Genomic DNA, 22,968 nt, shown 5'->3' with positions numbered 1-22,968 from the left:
TTTCCAAGTGAAGTAGGCAGAGTTCACCAACCAGAAAAGGAAAACGTTGACGGTAAGCAGAATGTTAAAGGCAAAGGTGGTGATTGCAGGGCTGCACTTGTGCTCACACTTCGCATGCCTGTTTACTTACTGTGAAGAGATGAATTGATGCACTGTACACCCGGAGTTGATTAGTAGCAGTTATTGCCAGTATTTTCCCTATGTGAAAGGGTTATTTGAAATGGGTGCAGGTTGGCAAAATCATTGGGATGTGCAAATTTTTTTTTCCAGCGGGGAGATGGTGACAGATTTGGCACCCTTAGGGGAGGACACCAGAGGTGAGTAAACTGTTTATGAGAGCTGTTATTGCCTTAGCCAGTGTGGAAATGTTCTCTTTGACAGTAGTGGCATGGTAGTGGTGAGTTTGCTCACAAGAGGATTTCATCTTGGTGACAGGCTTGACTAGATTATCTGGGGATGTAGGTTTAAGGTAGCGGAAAGTGCTGTTGCACGGCAGTGCGTTGTGTGGTGTATGCTTTGATTTGGGCTATGATACAGTGATATTGGGAACAGCAGTGATCTGATCTTGGATGAAAGTAGTAAAGTTGTCAGACAGTTGCTGGTTTAAATGAGTGGTGTACCCATGTTCCACAGTTGTTGTTAGTTCTTTGGCAGTATTGAAGATGTCTGAGGATTTGTTCTGAGCGAGAGGGATTCAGTTTTGGAAGAATGTTTCTTCTTCCTGGGGATGGTCAACTTGGTATCCTCCGTTAGGGTGCAGAAGTAAGGCTCGGATACAAAGGTGACATAGTTTTGGCTATACATTTTTATTAACTATTAAAAGGGTTGGAAAAATGAAACTTTGTCCCTAAAGCTAAGAGTTGTTTCCTTGCCTCAAAGAAATCTAAGGAAAACATTAGGATGACAAATAGTCAGTCACTGTCGTGTCCAAAAACCCCTGCTTCTGATCCTAACACTATTAACTTTAATGTGCAAGGATGCTATATTCACAACTAAAGGCATGATGACAGTTCTTGCCAACTGAAATTCCCAATGTCTCGGGCTGTCAATAAACAAAAACAAATTTTCCTTTTCTCGGAATGCAACATTCCAATGCGCACAGGATTAGCTCCTTTCCCCTGGATTCCTTCGTGTTCCACTTCACAAGTTTGGAGCTTGTCTTCTCCTTATGTGGTTTCCTTTACTTTGCAAAATAACACAAAAGCAAACCGTGTTCACTCAGCCAGAGGATCTGTCTCTGTTTCCCTGGACTTTTCAAAGTATCCCAAAGATGCACAACAAATGTTCCCAGCTCTCCCGGGAACACCTCTTGTTTGTACACAGAGGTTTTACGTCTGGTTCACTCTCCTGCCACACACCCCAGGAAAGTATAGCAGATAGTCTCTGTTAATCTCTTCATTTTATCTCCTTGTGTCTCCGACCCCAGACCTTTCTTGAATGAGCTTCACCTTATTCTCAGAATTTCACTTAGTTGCAGGTTCCCAGACTCCCACTGATGTATTATACCAGCTTGGTGTACCCTCCTGCCAAGCATATGTTTCTTTCTTGTCTGTCTCTTTTGCTCTCACGGTCCCACACCCTCTTATTCTCTGGCTCCCATATGTGTGTGGGTCGCAGACTCGCAATGTGGTATCCCAATAGCTTGGTTTACTCTCCTGCTAAGCATGTTTCTTTCTGGACTTGGTTACTCTCAGGGTAACAGACCCTCTTATTTTATGCTCCACTCTGCGGCTCCTGTAGCATTCGGGTACTCTGTCAGGTTAGAGGCGGCACTGTCGGTTACTCCATTTTTCTCGGGCTGTGGTTTCTGTCTCCAGCCACGCTCAGTTATCTCCTCTCGTCAGTGGCTGCTCCGCCGCTGACTGCTTTCTTCTCGGGCTGCGGTTTTGGTCTCCAGCAGCTCCCCAGACTTTGACATGCCCAAAGGGTTTCTTGGCCAGCGGTCAGCGTAGTTCCTTCATCCTGGACTACCTTCCCGCTTCCATTCTTCTCTGTGCATGGAGTCTCGGGTCAGCGTATCCGAGGCTTCATGTCGGAGGATGGCTCTCCCTATGATGGTTTCCCTCAGCTATTTTCTATTGCCTTTGACCAATCATGTGCCGTGCGAGACTAGACCATTCACTGCGGTTCTCTGGAGTGATCTTCGTACTCCTGGTCATCTTCTTCACAGTACTTGCATTGGTACTATATGGAGAGCAAATTGTGTTCATGGTGCCTTAGTCGGGTCTAGCATATTATGTTGGCTGACTTTATAATGAAAGATATTGGCACTGGTCAGAAAGAGGGAAGGAGAGTTTGGCTTTGAGAAAGAGAGCGGGCGTAATAAAGCGGAGGTATACTGCGTTCTCAGGGGGTGGTCGTCCCTAATCCCATAAGGGACATCCTCTCCCATGCGATCCTCGCTGTGTGCACCACTCCCAGGGGGACAATTGTACTGTGGATGCACCGCCCTAGCCCCATTGGCAAGATCTCCCCCCAGGGCAGAAGGCACATCCACAGATTTGTCACACCTCTTAGGTGGCTAATGCATATTGCCATTTTGCTTTTGACATTTTTGCCATTTGCCTTTAGTTTTTTTGGGCCCTTTTGTGGAGCGCCACCTCCCCGTCAAACGATTTGTTAGTTTATTTTAGAGGTTTTAATGGTTTCAGAATGATGCGCCAGGGTATTGATAACGCTGGTGATGTCTTGTTTTTCAGGTGCTGCACAATTGCCTCTGGAACCCTTTGAGCGTCCGCCCACGAGACCAAGGAGGGTGGTGTCAACCCTGGGTTTAGTAATTGTCTTGGCTTTTGTGATGTCTCGGGAAAGCTTTCCCAGAAAAAGACAATGGTCTTTCTAAGGGAGCAGAGTAACTCTGGAGTCTTACAAAGATATTGGCTGAGAGGATGGCGTCCCAGGAGTTTTCGCTTATGTGAGTCAGCGATAAAGAGAAGAGTCTGTTTTTGGATTAAAGGCAGTACAACTGAATGCTCAGCTCCCCTAATAGCAGGGTTTTGTTGGAGATTGATTAAATTAATGACCAAATCTTCTCATTATTTAATTGATGTTACATCATCAAGGGCACCTTACATATTGTGTGACTGACTTTCCTTCTGAATGGTTAACAGATTTCTTTCTGAAGCCTTTTCGCCAAGGAGGGTGATGAAGCATTATTGCCCCTATACCCCTGGTTGTTTGCCATCAACAAGCATTTAGCAGTGAGTATAGGAGAGGATTAGGAGCGAAAGGAAGGGAAAGGAATTAGTGTCCTTTGGGTAGAAAATAATAATAACTCCCTTTGCAAGTTATGTAGTGTAACTGTTGACCACAAGTCTTACTGTTGAAGTAATCACCTGGAAATGTATCAAAACTTCTGCTTACAAACTAAACTAATTTAACAGAAGCCCTAAAACTGGGGCGGTGGCAGAAGAATGGGATTCCCTTTCCCCAAAAATCTGGGTGGCTCCAATTTGACGTCACTAACAAATCCCTGGAATATTTAGAAATGTGTGATCACTGCCCAAAGCCAATACCGATAGAAGTAAAAGTGCACTCTCCTGCTTCATATGCTCCAGCGAGATTGAGCCTGCTCCCAAACTCCAACATAGGAAAAGAAATAATAAAAAGGAAACCCCATCAGCTTTATTTATTGTAATACATTACTATTCGGCTGTTTCACCAGGATTTTTGGAAGTAGATAAAACCATTTCCAAATTAATTTGGGAGAAGAAACATGATAAAAATGGCACATGTTGACTGTTTTGAACGAATGAGGGGTGGCTTGCTGTCCCATTCTCGCTGAAAGGATGTCCAGATATGAATGAATTCCTTCAGTACATGACCATTGTCCACTGGATCTGGCAACATTTTAGGAATGATAGGGCAAGGAGTGGTTAGCTTCTTTGAAGTCCTATGTGGGGAATGTCAGTTCCTCCATAATTACTTTAACATATACCTCCAAATATGCTATTATATTCACAAAATATTGGCTCCTCATCAGGTGGAAAAATCTCCCATCATTATACCCATAGCTAATATTTGTAAGGAACCTTTTACCTGTAAAGTGATTCCACAATTCTATAGAGCAGGCATCCCTGTAGCCAAAAGATACATTCTTTCAGGGCCGATAGAAAAGTTGGAATGGGATGCAGGTAAAAGTTTCCAGGAGGTGAGCTGGAAAACCATTTTTTAATCAGTTCACAAGACCTCTGTATCCCCAAGTTGAGGTCATCCCATCGGAAAGTATTGAGTATGTACTAATTAGTCCCAGCAATCTTGGGAAACTAGAATGGGCCTACTGCAGGTGATGCCGAAGAGGGTGCCAAACCCCCAATACTCAGGGTCACATTTTCTGGTCATGCCCAAAACTCCAAAACCAAGCTCTCCAAGATTGTTAGATGTGGTATAGATTTACCTCTGTTCTAGATGCTTTTTTAATGCCTATCGTAGGGGAAGAGGGGATTGGGCCTCGATTACTATATATTGCAGGTCTTAGCTGCTGCATTTAACAAATGTATGACAGTGCTGTGGCCGAGATCTAAGCCGCCAAATGTAGGAATATGGTGGATGAAGAAAATAACTGTAGCATTTGTAACTTGAGGTTTTAGTGAGGAAAAGGTCATCAGAAGATATCATAGATTTTATTAATCTATTGGTGTCTTTCTATAGTGCACGGTGAGTAGAATTATTGATGTCATCAAGATGGCCCCAACAAAGTTCATATATTCTTGAATATCTCTGTTATTTATTGATGGATTTTCATGTCTAAGGTCTCATTTGAAGATTTTCAGGACTATAAAAGTGGTCTTCGTGTTTGCTGTCAAGTCAATGGTGCCTCAAAATTGGCAATGTTTACATTTCCACAGCATTTCACAAACAAATAGAAGGTATTTCTCTGTAGTCAATGTGCCATCCATATCCAATGAGAGATGGAATTAATAAACTAAGTAGATGTTCCGTGAAATTCAATGACGTATGGGGTAAAGGGCAGGTGGCATGATAAGGCTGGTAATGGGATTCCATCTGATAAAGGATAATGGCCCTCATTACAACACCGGCGCTAAACCATGGCGCTATTAGAACATGGTTGCTGCCAGTATTGTAACGAGTCTGCCATGGTGAAATGGGGAAGTACCACCCCATTCCAAGGTTGGCGCGGCGCTACTTCCCCATTTCACCATGGCCCTTCCCCATTCCCATTTTTCCCCCATAGGGCATAATGGGAATGGGGAAAGGCGGTAATTACGGTACCGCAAATTGCGGTACCGTAATTATCGCCAGGGTCCCTTTGTGGGTCCCTGCAATAATGGCTGGTTCCAGCCGCCGTTATGGGAATTGGGCACTAAGGGATTACCGGTACCGGTACCCTTACCAGTACCGGTAATCCCTTAGCGCCAGGGTCGTAACGACCCCCAATGTCTTTTGATGCTGGTGTCAGTTGTGGGTATCTGTGGTGTTTTCTGGGATGGGGAAGGATGTGTGGGGACAGGAAATAAGGGTCACATTTTTCCTGTGTTTGTTTTGAAATGTCAAAATACAAATAAAATGTTTTTTATAAGAAGGTTCACTGACTATAGCCTCTCTATGATACTTCTCATACATGTTGAAAGGCCAACCAAAAACATGCTTTGATTATAGTGGCATGTTAACTTGTGCAGCCATATGTACAAAATCTATCATTGTCCTTGAAGTCCTAACCGGAGGAGATATGTTGGCAAGGTCAGTCTTTAATAGTGTTGAAGGGAATGTATTTACAGTTTTAGAAAACTGTAAGTCCATTACGTAAGTTTTAACGCAGTCCTATTAATAGTCTTCTTACTGTATGCACCAACACTGAAGAACTTGTGTGTATTGAAACCTAATTGTCTTTTTTTCCAGACGGTAGTCAATAACAATGGATTGAAAACTTGTTCACAGTGTCTCCCGTTTGTTTTATTGTGTGTTTGTTTTAAGGGATTACAGTTTGCTGTTGCCAACATAGTTCATGTACATTATTCATTCTTTTTAGATTATTTTGAAAGAGAGAGAACAGAGAAAACAAAGTCGTTTGCTGGAAGGAGAGGGGGTTCTATCACACGATAATGGCAGTTTACCTCAAGATCAATGCGATGTTGCTGAAGATGAGACTAATAGTGGAAACAACCAGGACCCTTCTCTGACAGGTATTTCTATAAAACTGTTCAGCATTGCTTGGTAGGTAATATATAATCATCTGTACAAGGATATATGTACCCCTGAGTCCCCTCATTTCTCCGTTTAAAAAATTCGAGAAGGGTCACTGATGGCACAATTTCACTTGCAATGGGCATGGTGCCTTATACAATTCCTGCCCATATGTCATTATTATTGTGCTATGAACTATAAAAAGTTATCAGTAAAGCCAATATTTTTTTCTGTTGCTAAATAAAGAGAATTATGGTGCCGGATACACAAAGATTAGCATTGGGGCAAAGCCTAGAACGGGAGAAAATATGGAGAAGTCTAGAGCTTCTTTTAGATGCTCACATGCAGACATGATTGACAAAGATTTGTTCAAGTGTATTGCAAAAATGTAATAGAACCGTGTCTTCAATAGTGCAACTTCTTCCATTTTGTTGGACTTTTGGGTGGCTCTTCGCACTCTGTTCTTCAAAAAAAGGTAGTGAGTTGGAGGTAGCAGGCGCAGCGGAAAAGCAAAGTTGCTAAACCCCATGTGTTGAAACATGCAGGTTAAAAGTACCCACAATGGTTGTGCTACCGATATTCTGTGTGTGTTGCATTAGAGTACGGGGAGAGATTGTGTTGCCTTGCGGGGGTCAAAGTGGTGATATGCTTTGCTATGTACTAATCAGTTTTGCTCTTCGAGCATGGATGGGTATGGCCCTTGCCCCATAGTGGGATGTTTGGCAAAGTGAAATGTGGTTTTTATTTAATGGGACATTGTTGGATCTGTGGACTGCTGCTGTGTTTGTTGTTTGATGTTTTGGTGTAAGGTGAAAATAAGTGGTGTGATGAGTTGGTTAGTGGTGCTTGCTTCCTTTTGTCCCTTCTGAGTTCAGCAGCCAGAAGGCCTTTTACTGCAACTTTGTGGTTGTTATGATCGATTGTAATGATGGGGTATTCCCTTGCTAGACAGGTGCAGGATTAATTGGATCAGCTTTCCGCAGGCTGCATATTGGGTGTTTCCTAAATTGTGTAGATGAGGTAATTTTATGATTAAACAGCCCCAGAGAAGTGGTCAAGAGGTGTTTACTTCCTCTCATTGATATAATATGCAATCTGGCACAAGTCTTGTTGCAGAACTGGTTTTAATATCCCCGTTTTTTAGCTGGAGAAATGTTATTGGTTGTTTTGTCACCATTGTTTGGGATAAGTCATCTAAAAAAGCTGCATAGGCACAGTGCCACCTGGTAGCCATCACTGGAAGTACTCCTCCAGATCAGAGAGAGACAGCAATGCACTAAGGGTATTCAAATTAACTGATGCTTCATCACCAAAAGAAGACAGCTTTGAATGATGCAACAATCAACCACCCATATTGGTGATCGTCATTGCAGCTTATGTTGGCTTCTTTCAAGTTGTTGCATTAGAGCATGTTCACTAGTCACCATCAATATTATTGTTGTTTTGACAACCATGCACAACACCACCCGGTAGATGTCGCTGTAAATTCACCTTAGATCACAGCCACACAGCGATGCGCTATGGGGTATGCAAATTGTCTCAATATCTTGCTTTTTGCTTCATATGGGGAATTTTTGTGACAATTTCCTCATATGAAGCAAAAACAAAAGACTTGGCGCACGCGGTGGTGCATGCGATGGAAGAAAAGGCCCCGCAACATGTTGGGCCAGACATTATTTATGTTGTGGGGGCACACATAGAGCATGCTTTCGAAGCGAGGTAGAACTAGGTTAGTGTGTGCATTGGTACATTAAAAGGAGTGCAATGTTCTGCTTACAATACAAAGTGCACGATTCAATACTTAGAGGTTGCTCGTATGCTACAAAGGACACTCTATTATACAGTCGGCACACATCATATTAAACCATACATATTGTGATACTTGATCGAATACATTTGAAATCGTGCATCTTTAGAAAATCATCGAGTATATATTGATATTATACATCGCTTTGTGTATTCTGTAACAACCAATAATCCTTGCATAGTAATTAAAAGGCTTAAACGTATACTTCATGGTTCTGCGTGCAATCTGGGGTGGGCGAGGGTCATCTTATTTCAATATACATATATATACAATCAATCTCGTGGCATACACCAACAAGAGTGTATTTATAGTCCCTTCAGAGGGATTATCTATGTGCGTGAAACAGGGTATGCATGTGTATCTGGCACTTCAAGCGGGGAACAGGGTTGGGGGTTATCGACAGCATATGTCATAAATGTGAGGTCTGCAAGAGGACAGGACAAGTTTTATGGAGATGGCTTGTTTTTCTCAAACCCCAGCTTTAACCCGGTCATCTACAGGTCAATGATGGACTGCGGAAGGTGGAAGATACAGTGTTTGTCATGTTACTAGTTCGCACCTATTCTCCCGTGAGAACAGGCCTGCAGCAGGGACACTGAGGGGAGGAGGGCGAGGGAAGCGTCAGGCTCGCTGTGCGCGGACAGAAGGGGAGGGCTGCAGACTGCTTATGTTAGTGAGGCCTAAGTTTGTTAGGTTTTAAAATGGTACAAAATGGAGTCTGGTATCATACTACTGGATATACATTACAGCCCCATGTGTCGACCCGCAGCCATTCCGCATCCCTGGCCAGAGGCGCATGGACGGCCGCTGGGTGAGTCATAGACTGTATGGAGGGGAGGGGGCCATGAAGACTGTTCCTTCCATACACTGTCATCAAGGATGTTGAGGGCATCGTCGCCCAGCTGTATGGTTGCCGTCTCTGTGCTGCATCTGGGTCTGAACTCAGACTGGCAGGTTTGGAGGAGATTGTGGAGGAGATTGTTGGGGTCGATGAGTTGCTGCAGTTGTGTGGCTACCGCTTTCTCGATGATCTTACCTAGGTAGGGAAGCTGGGTGTTGGGGCGATAGTTACCTATGTTGTCTGGATCCAGAGGGGGTTTCTTTAGTGGAGGGAAGATACTCCTCATTTTATCACCTACTTCTCTCCTTTCCCACTTTTGCATCCAACATCTCCTTAATGCTCCTTGTGCCACACTCAAACTGCTTCCATACGCCACTCCAAATAGCTCATACCGGCTAACCGGGGTCTCTGCTTTTTTTATTGCCATTTGCAATTTTCAAACAAAAACAAACAACCATACAATCCACAATAGGACACATTCCTTCCCAAACACCATACCCCTACTGTCTGTTATCTGCAATCCATAAGCAATTTCTAAAGAGAGCCTGACTAAGCATATCAGTCCTTTAGGCCTATAAGAAAAGAAACAGCATTGGCAAACTCCCAACATTTCAGCTGTCCGTCCCATTACTAGCTGCAGTGCAGCGCACTCAGGATTTAGGGATATGTATAATCTGAGTTCCTAGTTTTTCCAAATTTGACAAACCAAGTTAGGAAGAAAGCCGAGATAGCTTAATGCATTAGACAAGTTGTCTTCTTGTTAATTAGAGGACCCCCATATGTTCGTATGCCAATTGTTAATTGTTGGGAAAGTATATGGACTTCAATAAATAGCAGTAGTGGTTCCTGCTATCATTAGAGATTTAGATAGATGTTCAATATTTTGGATCTCACGGGCAATGAGATTCATGTGAAAGCTCTCAAGAATCAGACCATCAGAGGTGTGGGTGATTATTATTATTATTTTTTAAATATATTTTTATTAGTTTCTTAATGTACAATACAAGAAAAGAAATCGAACGATCAACTCACCCCCTTCCCCACCCCCGTCCCCTCGCCATAAGTGTAGTCCATCCGTTAAGTAGCGTGGGTTCCTTATGTCCAGTATCCTGATCTTATGTGGGCACCATCGCACCATGTTGTCGCTTTGCAGACAATTCAATACTGACCCCCGGTCTTTTATTAATCCCTCTTGAACTCCCTGAATCCTCTGTTACCCATTCCAATGATACAAAGTTCCAGACTTTCTGTAGCTAGTCCTGCAGTGTAGGTGGTCCCTGCTTTTTCCACTGTTGCGCTATCACCAACCATGTCGCTATTGATAGGATCATGAATCCCTGTTTCTGTACTTTTGTGAGTGTTTTCAACCCCAGTTCCCACATCCCACACATCCAGATCTTGTCCCCCAAACGCCCCGCTCCCTGGAACATCCCTTGCATTTGGATTTTCACCCCTTCCCAGAATGTTTGTAGCGCTGAATATTTCCTCCAAATATGTGTCCAGTCCCCCACTGCCTTACATCCCCTGCAACATTGATCAGATGCCTGGGGGAACATTGCATGAATCGTCTCAGGCGTGTATTGCTATTGTAAAAGGATTTCTTGAAATTGTCTCCCCTAGGGTTTCTTCCAATTTCTTCATGTAGTTCCATTGAATGAGCTCTTCCCAGTCATTCAAGTGTCTATAGAGATTTGATACTAAACTCTTTGACCCAGTGTGGGTCGTTATATATTTTTCAAATGGTATCAGCTGTCTCGTAGCTGCCTCCTTAATAGCTGGGGTAGTCAGCCAGTGTTTCAATTGGTTATTTGAACTGGTCATTCCCCGTCATACAGAGCTCTTGTACACAATCCTCGAAAGTCCTAAGGGTCTGTCCCTGGTACATATCCCGTATCTTTTGACAGTCAACTCTTTCCCATTTCTTGAATGCCCCCCTTTCCATCCCTAGGCAAAATTCCGGGTTCCTGAACATCGGATAGAATGGAGATGATTTCACCTTGAGCATCCCTCGTTCAATTGCCGAGCCCCATAATTCTACCCCTACCTCAATTATCTCACTAATCTTAACATTAGGGTGTCCTTGTTTATTTAACCACATTAGCCCTGTCTTGCCGTGCCCATATTTTGTGTAGACCTTCGCCGACCAGTCTCTCATAACCTGTAACTGAGCTGCCTCATAATATCTATGGAAGTGTGGGAGGGCTATGCACCCTTGTTCTGTGTAGCTTTGTAGCTGTTAGTATGGACATTGCTACTCTGGGGGGTCTTTTCTTCCAGATATACGACGAGATAGCCCTGTTGAGAGATTTAAAGAAGGTCTTTGGGACCCTAATGGGCAATGCCTGAAAGTAATAAAACAGCTTCGGCAAGACCATCATTTTACTGTTGTCAGTCTCCCCCACCATGATACTGTGAGGGAGTTCCATTTCATGAGATCGAGTTTAATTCTGTCTCACAACTGCGGGTAGTTTGCACCATACAGTTGCCCTATCTTATTTGTGAAGGTTATGCCAAAATATGCTATACCCTTTTCCGCGTTTTTAGATCTGGGCGATTTGACTGTAGTAATGTCATTAATTATAGCCACCAATACATCCCAGTACTTCTGTAATTTTGGCCATGCCCATCAAATATTAAAATCTGTTATTTTTTTAATGTTATTGTTTAAAGCGCGGACATAGTTTAAGAGCAGTGGAGCACTGCACAGAGTGTGGGTAGCCCGCCTTTGGGCTAGAATCTTTTAACAGTAACGCAGTACTGTGAGTTGAGGTCTGTGCACCGGTAGGTGCGTCCATTGGAATCAAGTATTGTTGAACAAGCCTTATTTTGAGAAATATGTGAAATTGGGAGGGGCATTCTGAGCTGACACTGGGATTGAGCTCCAGAGGGAGGGTGTGCGACAAGAGAAGGATTGTTTGTGGGTCCTCTTTGCGGACAAGTTGTTCTCAATTCAGTTGGTCAATTTGCTGCGTGAGGAGCATGTGCCACCAAATATGTGGAGCTTAGCCACCAGTTATGTTGGTGTGCTAGACGTGACTGCTTTGTACATGATGCATGCGATCTTGAATCGTATCCTGGTCAGGCGAGGAAGCCAGTGTAGTTTGCATGGGGAGGAGGGGGGAGTTCGGTCAAATTACTGTACACCCGTAGTAAGACATGCTGCCGCATGGTGGACTGCTTTTAGAGCAGCCAAAAGAGCAGCTGGGAGCCCAGTGAGGAGGGCATTTCCCCCTTTAATGTCCTGTACTATGGTCCGGAGGTCCTGCCTGCGGCAGCATGAAGGGTTTGATTTGGCGAAATGCATGTGCCTGCACCCCAGCATCCCCTTCAGAATAGACCTGTCTTTTCTTAGTGTATAGTGCTTGGTGTGGTCAGATCTCCGAAAATCACTTGACTGGATCTTATTCTGCATGTTGCACACTGTAGAAGAACTTTGTGAGCCTCCTCAAAATTCACTCTCAATTTCTTTAAGTCCATGAGGAAGTGTATGTGGTGTGATGAATCAGATATGTCTCCCCCAGAAAACCTGGCCTGGGACAGCCCTCATGTGGCCAGGGAAAGGCAGACGCTTCCTGACCCTGACCCTGTGGGTGGTGTTCTGCGGGAGGATCACATGAGGGGGGAGCAAGTCAGAAAGAATGGGGAAAAAGTCTACCATCCTGATGGCTTATTGTAAAATTGAAGCTGTAAGAAAAGATAATTTGAACATTGGGGACTTAAAGTCCCATAATGGCAAAAGTACTAGGACGAAGAGGGTTGCAGAGGCACGAGACTGCAAGTTGCAGCCTAATGATGTTAATGACCCACACCTGTGGGAGACTCATAGGCATTAAAGGCCCCCTCAGGTGCAGGCTATAGAGAGCAGTAGCAGGAGGTGGAGTGATTGTGGCAACTCCACATTGCAGTGGAAGCAGAAGCTGGAGGGGAGCAGAGACGCTGGGGCCTTTGTTGTGTGGCAAACGGATGCCGGCCCTGAGAAGGGTCCTTTCTTCCAGAGACCTTGATTGCGGAGAGTACACACCGTGAAGTGGGAAGTTTGACAGCTTTCCCCCTGAAGACCAGGGTCGCGCAGCAGGAAGCGTGACATTTAAAAGCTCCCCCATAGTTAGTCGGGCTCCGGTGGCAGGCTGTCACGATGCCCGCTCCCGGGGAGCCGGCTCAGGCCCTGCGTCCCCGAAAGCGGACATAAAGTCCCCAGGGAAGGTCCCAGCAACCCCTTATAGGGGCCCTTTGGACAGCGTCCTGGCGCCTATGGCGCCAGGCTCATAGAAAACGTCAGTCCTGGCGCCATAGGCGCCAGGCTCATTATGAAAGTGTTTGGGTGCACTTACCTGATGCAGACCATGCTGCAGAACCCCGGCCTCCTTGAGGCCTGAAAGGAACTACTTTACCTGTGGGACTCATTTACCACCCGGGCGTGGTCGGGGAAGGATACATACCTGATTGGAGGAAGGACACATTCTAGGAACTTCTTCCAAGGCTATTTAAACCACACCCGATCAGCCACACGTGCTTCGCGTTGTTCTGCATCTAGCAGCTGGACGCTCACCGTGTCTGCTCCTGCATCTTGACTTCTGCCACACCTGCCAGCATCCTGAATCACCTGCAAAGGAAGGGAACAAGAGAACAGAAGAAGGAAAAGGCCTCACCTGCTACATCTGCATCCCAGAGACATTTCGCCGACAATCCTGAAAAGGAAGACATTTATTTTTAAAAGCACATCGCATCGATCGCTGCAGCGCCGCATTCTATTCACCTTTACAGGGCGCCTCCATGTCCAGCAGCGACCATCCGGATTCGCAGTCGCGCCCCCGCGCCTAGGGAGAAAAAGACAAGAACAAAGGTGAGAGAAAGAAGGGAAAGGGGAAGCTAAAACTCCATGTCAAGACTTACCTGTTGGGTCATTCCCTTTTCATTTAGGGTCCGCGCCGCATCCAGGCATTTTCGGACCCCGGCCCCTAAGGGGAAAAAGAAGACATCAGCGTTAATGAGTGAATGAAAAGACATTACCAAAACACTCATCAAAGACTTACCTGATTTCCACAAGGATTTCACCGCTCACCTCGGGTCGGTGCCTGTTCCCTGGCATTCCGTACCCCGGCCCCTATGGGGAAAAAGACACTAGCATTAGAACATTAATGCATGGACACAAGGGGAACCACTTATAGAAAAAACTTACCTGGAAGCCAAGCAAGTTTGGTTCTCACCCATCCGAAAATCCAGTGACGTAACTGGATACCAACGCGCCCCTGCATCAGAAGCAGGATGGAGAGCTCGTCCTTCCAGACCCTAAGGTGAGACGCTACGGGGAAGCACAGAAGGGTTTTGAGGAGGGTGAGAGGGGTAAGTGGGAGGCCGATTGCATTATCCCGCAGACAGTTAACCCCTATTCTCACCTACAGAAGGATACTTCTGCGAGTCAGACAAGCCAGATATGGGGCCCGGTCCAGTCCGTCTTCCGAACCCTGCGCATCACCTTAGTCGAGGTCACAGCAGCGCGAACCAGGCCAGCGCCCCCGTGGGAGTCAGGTGAGCGTTACACAGGCGAGCACTGGAGAGCCTTTAGAGCGAGGAGCGCTCCTTTTCCGACTAGCGCGGAACACAGAAAGCCAGAAGAAGCAATTTGCCAGACTGCGCAGAGCAGCAGAAGCAGAAGACCTGTAGGCAGCAGAGCGAGCAGACGCGCACTCCAGACGTGATGACTTCACTACTGTATTGTGAAACCAGAGCACCCCATGATCGCCTGCTGACCAAGTATGGGTGCATTAAATTCCAAAATAATACAAGGAGAGTGAAGTGACAAACCAAACATTATTTTGTTTACTGAACTGATGTAAAGCAGCATAATACAACATTTGGAAACCAAGCTGACTCAAAGAGGAGAAGGTGGCAGAATAAGAAATTGACAAGCAGACCAGAAAGGTGTGATTGTATTTATGTGGGATGGAATAATTGCCAAAGCCAAGAGAGGGTTGTCAAGAATCCAAGTGTTTGTACATCCTATTGGCAGTGTGTAGAAGGAGTGATAAGAGGAACTGGTCTAAACCCTCCTTGCCAAGGCCAAAGAAGTCAAAGAGTGAGAGAAAACAATTATCAGTGGTCAGTACAGAAGTGGGGAAAAAAGTTGGCAGGAAAGCAATATCTTTATATTCAGAATTAGAGGAGTGTATCCTGCATTGCGTGTGGCAATCACAAGTGCCTAAAAACAGCACTGATGTGTTTATTGTCTTCCCCAAAGAAGTAGTAAAACTTGATGTTGTAGAAATGCAACATACATTTCGAATGGATTGTGTCCTCCCACGTATTCCTCATCTTAGATATATTCGGCAGCTTGCTGCTTCTTTCGGAAATGTTTTCGCCAGAGGGCGCTGTGCTCGAGGCCGCGTAGCTTAGTCCCTCGAAGGCCGACGTCGAGCGTCAACGTCATCCGTCGTATAAAGGGCTCGAGCCACGCCCGTTGGTTCAGTTCCGTTTTTCTGAGCTTCTGCTTCGTGTACCTAACGGCGCGTCAGTTTTTCCTTCTTCGAGAATGTCATCTTCGTCAACCCCGAATACACCCAAGACGGGTTTCAAGAAGTGTTCCAAATGTGGAAGAAAAATGGCCATTATGGATCCTCATCGTAACTGCCTTTGGTGCCTTAGTCCTGACCACCGAGTTGACGAATGCAGGTCATGTCAGGCTATGTTGAACAAGGCTCTTAAGGAACGCCAAGGTTAGCTAGCGGTGCGGGAAGAGTCTTTCCAGTCTGCTAAAAGACTTAAAGACTTGAGAGAATCAAAAACTAAATCTTGTCATAAGTCGAGGCGATCGAGGTCGAAAAGTCGCTCGAGGAAGTCTTCTTCCTAGTCATCCAAAAGATCAAAAAAGCGACATCATAGATCTTCGTCTTCTTCTTCTTTGCCTGACAAAAGGTTAATTTCTCCTTGTCCATCGAAGCATGATCCCCAAAAAAATGGGAGGTCTTTAGGGCTTCAATGCTAAAGATTTTTGAGAAGGCAGCCTGACCCCCTCAAAAAAGATACGTGGAGAGCATACCCCTGTTCACTCTAAAGGTAACGGAGGGAAATCCAAAACGTCTCACTCTAAATCTGACAAAAGGTCGAGGGCGTCCTCGGATGATGAATCGCCAGCGCCTCATGAGACTATACAAAAACCTTCAGTGCATAAATCGAGGTTATCTGAAGACAAAATGGCGTCTTCAGCGTCGAAGTCGACTATCGACTCGACGCGTCCGTCGAAGTCCAAAATGGCGTCGATAACTTCGGCCTGAGCGTCGAAGCCTCACTCGACATCGAAGCCACCCTCGATGCCTTCAGGGTTTCCTTCGAGTGCGTTGAAGCCATTGTCGATTCCGTCGCCACCTTTGTCGGGGAAATCCCTCATGCCAGTTTCCAAAATGACAACTTCGACTAAACCTAGGCCTGTCCCACCTATGCCAGAAAGTCTTCCAGGCAAGAATTTTTCAAATCTATGTCTATTTTTGAGGAACAAACCTCTGATGATGACATTACTTCTGCTGGAGTTCGATTTGGGACTAGGGAAGTCCCTGGGGAACTCGTAGATCCAAATTCAAAAATCTCAGATATTTATGATGTTCTACAATCGGCCAGTGGCCTAGATACCTCACCCGAGGTAGATTTTGAAAGACCTGACCCCACAGACCATGCTGAACCGGTGTATAGAAACCTCATGGGAAGGGTGATAGATTTTATGAGGTGGAAATCAGTGTCCCCAAGATATGACCAGGAAGACTTAACAGATATCATAGATGAAGGACCTCAGAAAGACCCAATCCTTCCCTTCCATAAAGCTCTCCAAAAGAGAGTTATGACAAATTGGGAAACACCTGAATCTATACCAGCTGTGAATAAGAAATTTATAGGGAAGTATAGACCTGCTCCCTCGGATCCGGAATACCTATCAAAGCACCCTTCGCCCGAAGGTTTGGTGATCCAGGCTGCGACTGCGAACAGACAGTCGGCTTACCCTCTATGCCCCCTGACAGGGATGATAAAAAGATTGATGCCTGAGCAAGGAAGGCTTTTACTTCTGGCAGTATGGCTCTTAAATCTACTAATGTGACTTGTACATTAGCTAGGTTCACTTATACCCTGTGGAGCTGTTTAGATGCAGCGGCTGATCACATCCCGCAGGGAGAGGAGAGGGATGGTTTCCTGGCGATAGTTAAGGACGTAAGGAGGCTATGGAGGAGGGCCTCAAGTCAGGACTGGATACTGCAGAGACCATAAGCAGAGCCATGGAATCTAGGGCAGTCCTGCATAGATTCGCATGGCTAAGAAAATCGGGTTTTGCATCTGATGTACATTCCAGATTACTTAATATGCCCTTTGACGGCTTGAGGTTGTTTGGCAGCAAGGCGGACGAGAACTTGGAGAAGCTGCAGACCTCGAAAGTGGCAGCAAAATCACTCAGCGCCGCTATAAGACAACCTCAGCAGCACTCTGATGCAGGGTCATCTTCCTGGAAGAGTCGCCCTTTTCGCTTTTATTCCTCTTTTGGAAAAGGGAGAGGGCAGGCCAGTCAGAGGGGACAACAAAGAAAACCCTTTCGTGGTGGAAAAGGGAGAGGTGCTAGATCAGCCACAGCAGCGGCTACTACCTCCTCAGCCACTGCTGCAGCCGCTGCAAAGCCACTTTGAGGCCTTAACCCACAAGACCCCGGTGGGAGGCAGAATCACTCAGCATCTGGACGAATGGTGGGGCATTACGTCAGATGCCTGGGCACTAGAGATAGTGACCCATGGTTACTGTCTTCCTTTTCATCAAAGGCCTCAAGATATCCACCAGGAGCCAACTCTGTAAAAATTCCAGACCCGCTCCTTGTGCAGGAGATTTTAACCCTGCTAGAGAAAGGTGCAATAGAACATGTACCTGTAGCGGAGAGGAACAAGGATTGGTACTCTCCTTATTTTCTCATTCCCAAAAAGGACGGAGGATTGAGACCCATCTTGGACTTGAGAAATTTGAACAAATTCCTCAGGAAGGACAAGTTGAAGATGGTGACCCTTCAGGGTCTTCACCTTCAGGACTTGCTGGTTTCATTGGACCTTCAGGATGCTTACTTTCATGTGCCTATCTATCTCAAACACAGAAAGTACCTGAGGTTCGCAATTGGCGGATCTCACTATCAGTTTCGAGTTCTGCCATTTGGGCTGGCCTCCGCCCCGAGGTTCTTCACCAAACTAACAGTGGTAGTGGCAGCGAGTCTCAGGAGGGAGGGGATTCACATCTACACCTATCTAACCGATTGGTAATCAGGGCAAGTTCACCCGAACGGGCCCAGAGACATCTGGCCATGACCAGTTACTTCCTACACAAATTGGGTTTCTCCCTCAATTACAAGAAGTCACAAATGATTCCGAGCCAAAGACTCCCAATTCATCGGAGCGGTCCTGGATACCACCTCAGGGAAAGCCTCGCCTCTCGAGGAAAGAGCTCAACACATTCTGCAGATGGATACAAAATTTCAAAATGCCCAACAACTACCGGCTTTCGACTTCCTAAGGTTGCTAGGTCTCATGGCATCCTGCATTTTTCTGGTGCCAGAGGCCAGATTGAGGATGAGATCCCTTCAATGGGCCCTCAGGACTCAATGGTCCCAATTTTCAGGGGAGATGTCAGACCTTCTGCAAGTCTCGACCAAGATGGCTCAAGATCTCCTATGGTAGGCTTGCAGGGAGAATATCCTCAAGGGGGAAACTTTTTGGCAACCATGGCCGGAGATAACGGTAGTGACGGACGCCTCACTGACGGTGTGCAGAGCCCACACCAACAATCTGACAATCAGCGGTCAACTACACATCAACCTTTTGGAGCTGAAGGCAATCAGACTGGCGCTGAAGGCCTTTCTGCCCTCTGTACAAGGAAAGAATGTCCTTATAATGACGGACAACACAGTGGCCATGTACTACCTCAAAAAAAGAGGAGGCATAGGATCACTCCCACTGTGCAGAGAGGCAATGCAGCTCTGGTTCTGGGCAATGCAAGAAGGAATCTCTCTATCAGCAGTTCACCTAGCCGGAGAGCTGAACACAGCGGCGGACGCTCTGAGCAGGCAGAGCACAGTCTCCCACGAGTGGGAACTAGCTCAGGAAGTCCTTCAAGAGATCTTCGCCCTTTGGGGAACCCCTCAAGGAGATCCGGAAGTGCGAGCGGTATTGCTCAAGGGAATTTCCCCCAAGAGGAGCGCTTCGACACACATTAGTGGTGGACTTCGATTTTCCACTCCTATATGCGTTTCCTTCATTCCCTGTCATTCCTCAAGTGATCAGGAGGTTGAGAAAGTTTGGGAAATCGATGATCTTAATTGCTCCGGATTGAGCCAGGAGGACGTGGTACCCGGACCTTCTGGACATGTCCATCTGCCCTCCAATATGTCTTCCACAAAGGGAGGGATCTACTCTTGCAAGCGGAAGGTCGAGTTCTCCATCCAGAGGTCAAGACACTCAACCTTCACGCTTGGCTTCTGAGAGGTTGAGATATAAGGATTAGGACCTTCCGGATGACGTTATGGAGATTTTGCTTTCGGCCAGAAGGCCAGCAACGAAATCCTTATACCGGTGTCGTTGGAAGAAATTCAGTAACTAGTGCAGAGATAAGAATGTGGATCCTTTTCAATGTACCACTCCCATGGTGCTTTCCTTTCTATAACATTTAGCCAACTCGGGGCTCCAAGTTGGTACTATTAAAGGATACTTGGCAGCGCTAATCATATTCAAGCACTCCTCAGAAGAAGTCTCATATTTCAAAATGCCTTTAGTTGTCCAATTTCTTAAAGGGTTAACAAACGTGTTCCCTCCTACACCTTTGCAAGTTCCCTTTTGGGATTTAAATTTAGTTCTGAAGTTTCTTATGTGTGCCCCGTACGAGCCTTTACATTCTTGCCCTTTAAGGCTCCTGACTTTAAAAACCGTGTTATTAGTGGCTCTAACGTCAGCCCGCAGGGTGAGTGAGTTGCAGGCGCTATCTTGCAAGCCTCCTCACACAGTTTTCCACAAAGACAAAGTTGTTTTAAAAGTCAAACCTTTTTTTCCTACCCAAAATAGTTTCGGATTTCCACCCGTCACAAAAAATCACTTTGCCATCTTTCTATCCTCCCCCACATGCTAGTAAGGAGGAGGAAAGATTTCACAAACTAGACCCTAAAAAGGGCTCTAAGTTTCTACTTATCTACGTTAGAAAGATTTAGACAAACAGATCAGTTGTTTGTCGGGTACACTGGACACAGATTGGGCCTTGGTGTGTCCAAACAAGCTATATCCAGATGGATTATCCTAGCAATATCTGAATGTTATAAATTGGCTGGGAAGGAGCCTCCACTTGTATTAAAGGGCTCATTCAACCAGGGGTATAGCAACTTCCACAGCTCTTCAGAGGGGTGTGCTGGTGCAAGACATGTGTGCTGCGGCCACTTGGTCATCAATGCACACTTTTACATAACATTATTGTTTAGAGACCACTTTTTATCAAGGAGGCTTTTTTGCAAAAGCCGTCCTCCATTCTGTGCATAATTGAAGAACTATGGTACTCCCTCCTCCTCTAAGTTACAACTGCTATGGGAGTCTATCTAAGATGAGGAATATGTGGGAGTACACAAACCAGTCGAAGAACAAGTTACTTACCAACTGTAACGTTCTTTCGACCCTCCCAACCTACCCCTCTGTACAGTTCTTACGCTTGTTGCACTTGTACTTCCTTAAGAGCCTGACATCTAGCGACACAAAGCATAACTGATGCGCCCATTAACATCGAAAAAACAGAACTGAATCAACGGGCGCCGCTCAGGCCCTTTATACGATGGATGACGTTGACGCTCGACGGCAGCCTTCGAGGGACCAAGCTACGCGGTCTAGAGCACAGCGCACTCTGGCAAAAAAAATTCCGAAAGAAGCATCAAGCTGCCGAATATATCTAAGATGAGGAATACGTGGGAGGAACATCCAGTCGAAAGAACGTTACAGTTGGTAAGTAACTTGTTCTTCTATAATGTTTGAAGTAAACCTTTCCCACAGAAGTACCTGTTGCAGTTAGTTTCATTAGTCCTGGAAGGGGAGTACACCAGGAGAAGGGACCTTGTAGTATAGGCCTGGCAGGTTAGTCGACCAGGCAGAGGTTATTGGAGGGTTTTGGTGTGGTTTAAAGTATTGTCGAAGAAGTGACAGAACTGCTTTTGTAATTAGTAAACTGTCATAGAATCAACCTGACAAAAGAAATGTTTCTGCTCCCAAAGAACTGTGGGAAATATTATTTTTCTATGAGAAGAAGTGGTATTGAACTCTTTATCACAAGTGGAAAGATGACATCTTTTTGAATATTGTGAACTGTTGTATAGTTCAAGTTAGAACAAAACTTTATTGGAACTTTGTTTGCAAGACATGATTTCCTTATCCTTTTGAAACTGCTGATCAAGATCCTGTTTGAATGTGAGGAAGGGGAATTCACTCAGGTTATAAGGAGAAACAAGTTACCAGGTTGTGAACATAACTGTTATTTCTGTTATATTGGAATGGTCATACATTGCCTTGTTAAGTTGTTATATGATTAAGTCTGAGGGACAGAAACCTTTTGTTAGTGTTTCCTTTAGTTTATTTTGGTAGGTAGGGAAATCCTCATTGTGGTAGGAATAGTGAGGCGTTTATCCAACCTTTTGAGTTAATAAAATGGCATCTTTTGAAAAACCTTCACAAAGTTGTCCGCCTCACATTTCTGACCCCTCACAGTGAGTAAACCCAGATCCAGTTCTCAGACATTAGGCATTGGTAAATATTTCATATCAGGCCGATAATGGAAGATGACATGAAAATAACCCTTCTAAAACATGTTAGAGAATGTGTGGCAGCCTCCCTGTTTGTTATATAGCGTCCAGTGCCTCAGCTGGTAGTCGTAGGGACTTCCCTCCCTCACTCAACCTAGAGTTATAATGGCCTAATTCGCCCATCCAGGAGGAAGTGGGACCAAGGGGGAAAGGAATTGATAGCCCACACCCCACCTTTCACTTGTTATACTTGCCCCTAGGCAGTTGGAAACTCAGAATTATAGGTCAGTGGTGTTGCCAGTAACACCATACTTGTAAATCCTTGCTTTCTTAGGACATTTTCCCAAATTTGCATTTCTTTGGGTGTATTGGCAAGTTTGTACATTGTAAGCGGCCTGTCTGGAAGTGGGCGACCTACAGACTCATCTTCAATGTGTTAGCACATTTGGGGGATTTGGAAGACTATCCAATCATTAATAACTCAGTTGTGATTCCTGATAATATCTCATTATATGTGGACAAGCCAGTACAGCTATTTCCCTAAATCTCTATGAGATGGTTTATACGAGCCTATGATTTGACCCCTTCCAGTTGAATGCCGTCATGGCTTGCTGCATTTTTTTCAGGAGTGATTTTGAAATCTGAAAAGCTAGGGCCTGGAACACATGGGCAAAGAAAATCATTTGAATAGGCACTATCTTGCCAAACTAGAAGATGTCAGGATTATTCCATAAGTAAAGACCTTCCTTAATCCCAGTGAGGCCTCCAAGATAGTTGGGCTTATTTGTCAGTTAAATTTGAGTTTTTAGATGTTAGGAATATAGAAAGTATTTCATACGATTCCAATATGGCCGCTGCCCGGTGAGGTCGTGTGTGCGAGCGCTCCATCTCCATTTAATTCATTGCCGCTTCATAGATTGTGAGGAGGTGTGCCGCGGCCGTCGTACAGTAATCGTGGAGCCTGGTATGCCTTCAGCTTGTGGTACCGGGCTTGCTGCCCTGTAACTTTGCGACTTGGGCTGAATTTGGCAGGGGAGAGGCCACACTCCCAGAAGACTTTGGCATGCAACCCTGTGCCGGGTGGCAGAAGGTGGGTGCTTTTAGCGGGCCCCATGAATTGACAGACGGACCAGGAGGCAGTAGAGACTGCTCATTGAAGAGGAAGTAAGCCCTGCAAGCTTGGGAGTGGCTCCGTTGAAACTCCTTGTCTGGTGCACAGTGGCCAGTGGGGTGAGCACAGGTCCGTACATGTGGTGGGTGGACGATTCTGTGCACTCCACAATACCTCTAGGGACAGAAATTGGCGCTGTGCGAACATGGAGCTGGTGGTCAGCGCGCAAACATATCTTGGTCAAGCGGAGGGTAAGATCAATGGCTGACCTGGTTTAACGGACACCTTGG

The 22,968-nt window shown here is 45.5% G+C and overlaps 1 protein-coding gene across 1 annotated transcript in view; it reads left to right on the top strand.

The window, feature by feature from the left end:
- Positions 1-22,968, top strand: part of SECISBP2 (SECIS binding protein 2) — a 1,396,020-nt gene that overhangs the window by 958,378 nt on the left and 414,674 nt on the right. The window contains exon 8 of the mRNA XM_069625655.1: positions 5,990-6,143. Coding sequence (XP_069481756.1) covers positions 5,990-6,143 — 154 coding nt within the window. The remainder of the gene's footprint in view (positions 1-5,989; positions 6,144-22,968) is intronic.

Source organism: Ambystoma mexicanum, chromosome 6p, assembly GCF_040938575.1.
Source record: "Ambystoma mexicanum isolate Mex_15411 chromosome 6p, UKY_AmexF1_1, whole genome shotgun sequence".
In the NCBI taxonomy this organism is placed as follows: Eukaryota; Metazoa; Chordata; class Amphibia; order Caudata; family Ambystomatidae; genus Ambystoma; species Ambystoma mexicanum.
This window is presented reverse-complemented; position numbering and strand designations above follow the sequence as displayed.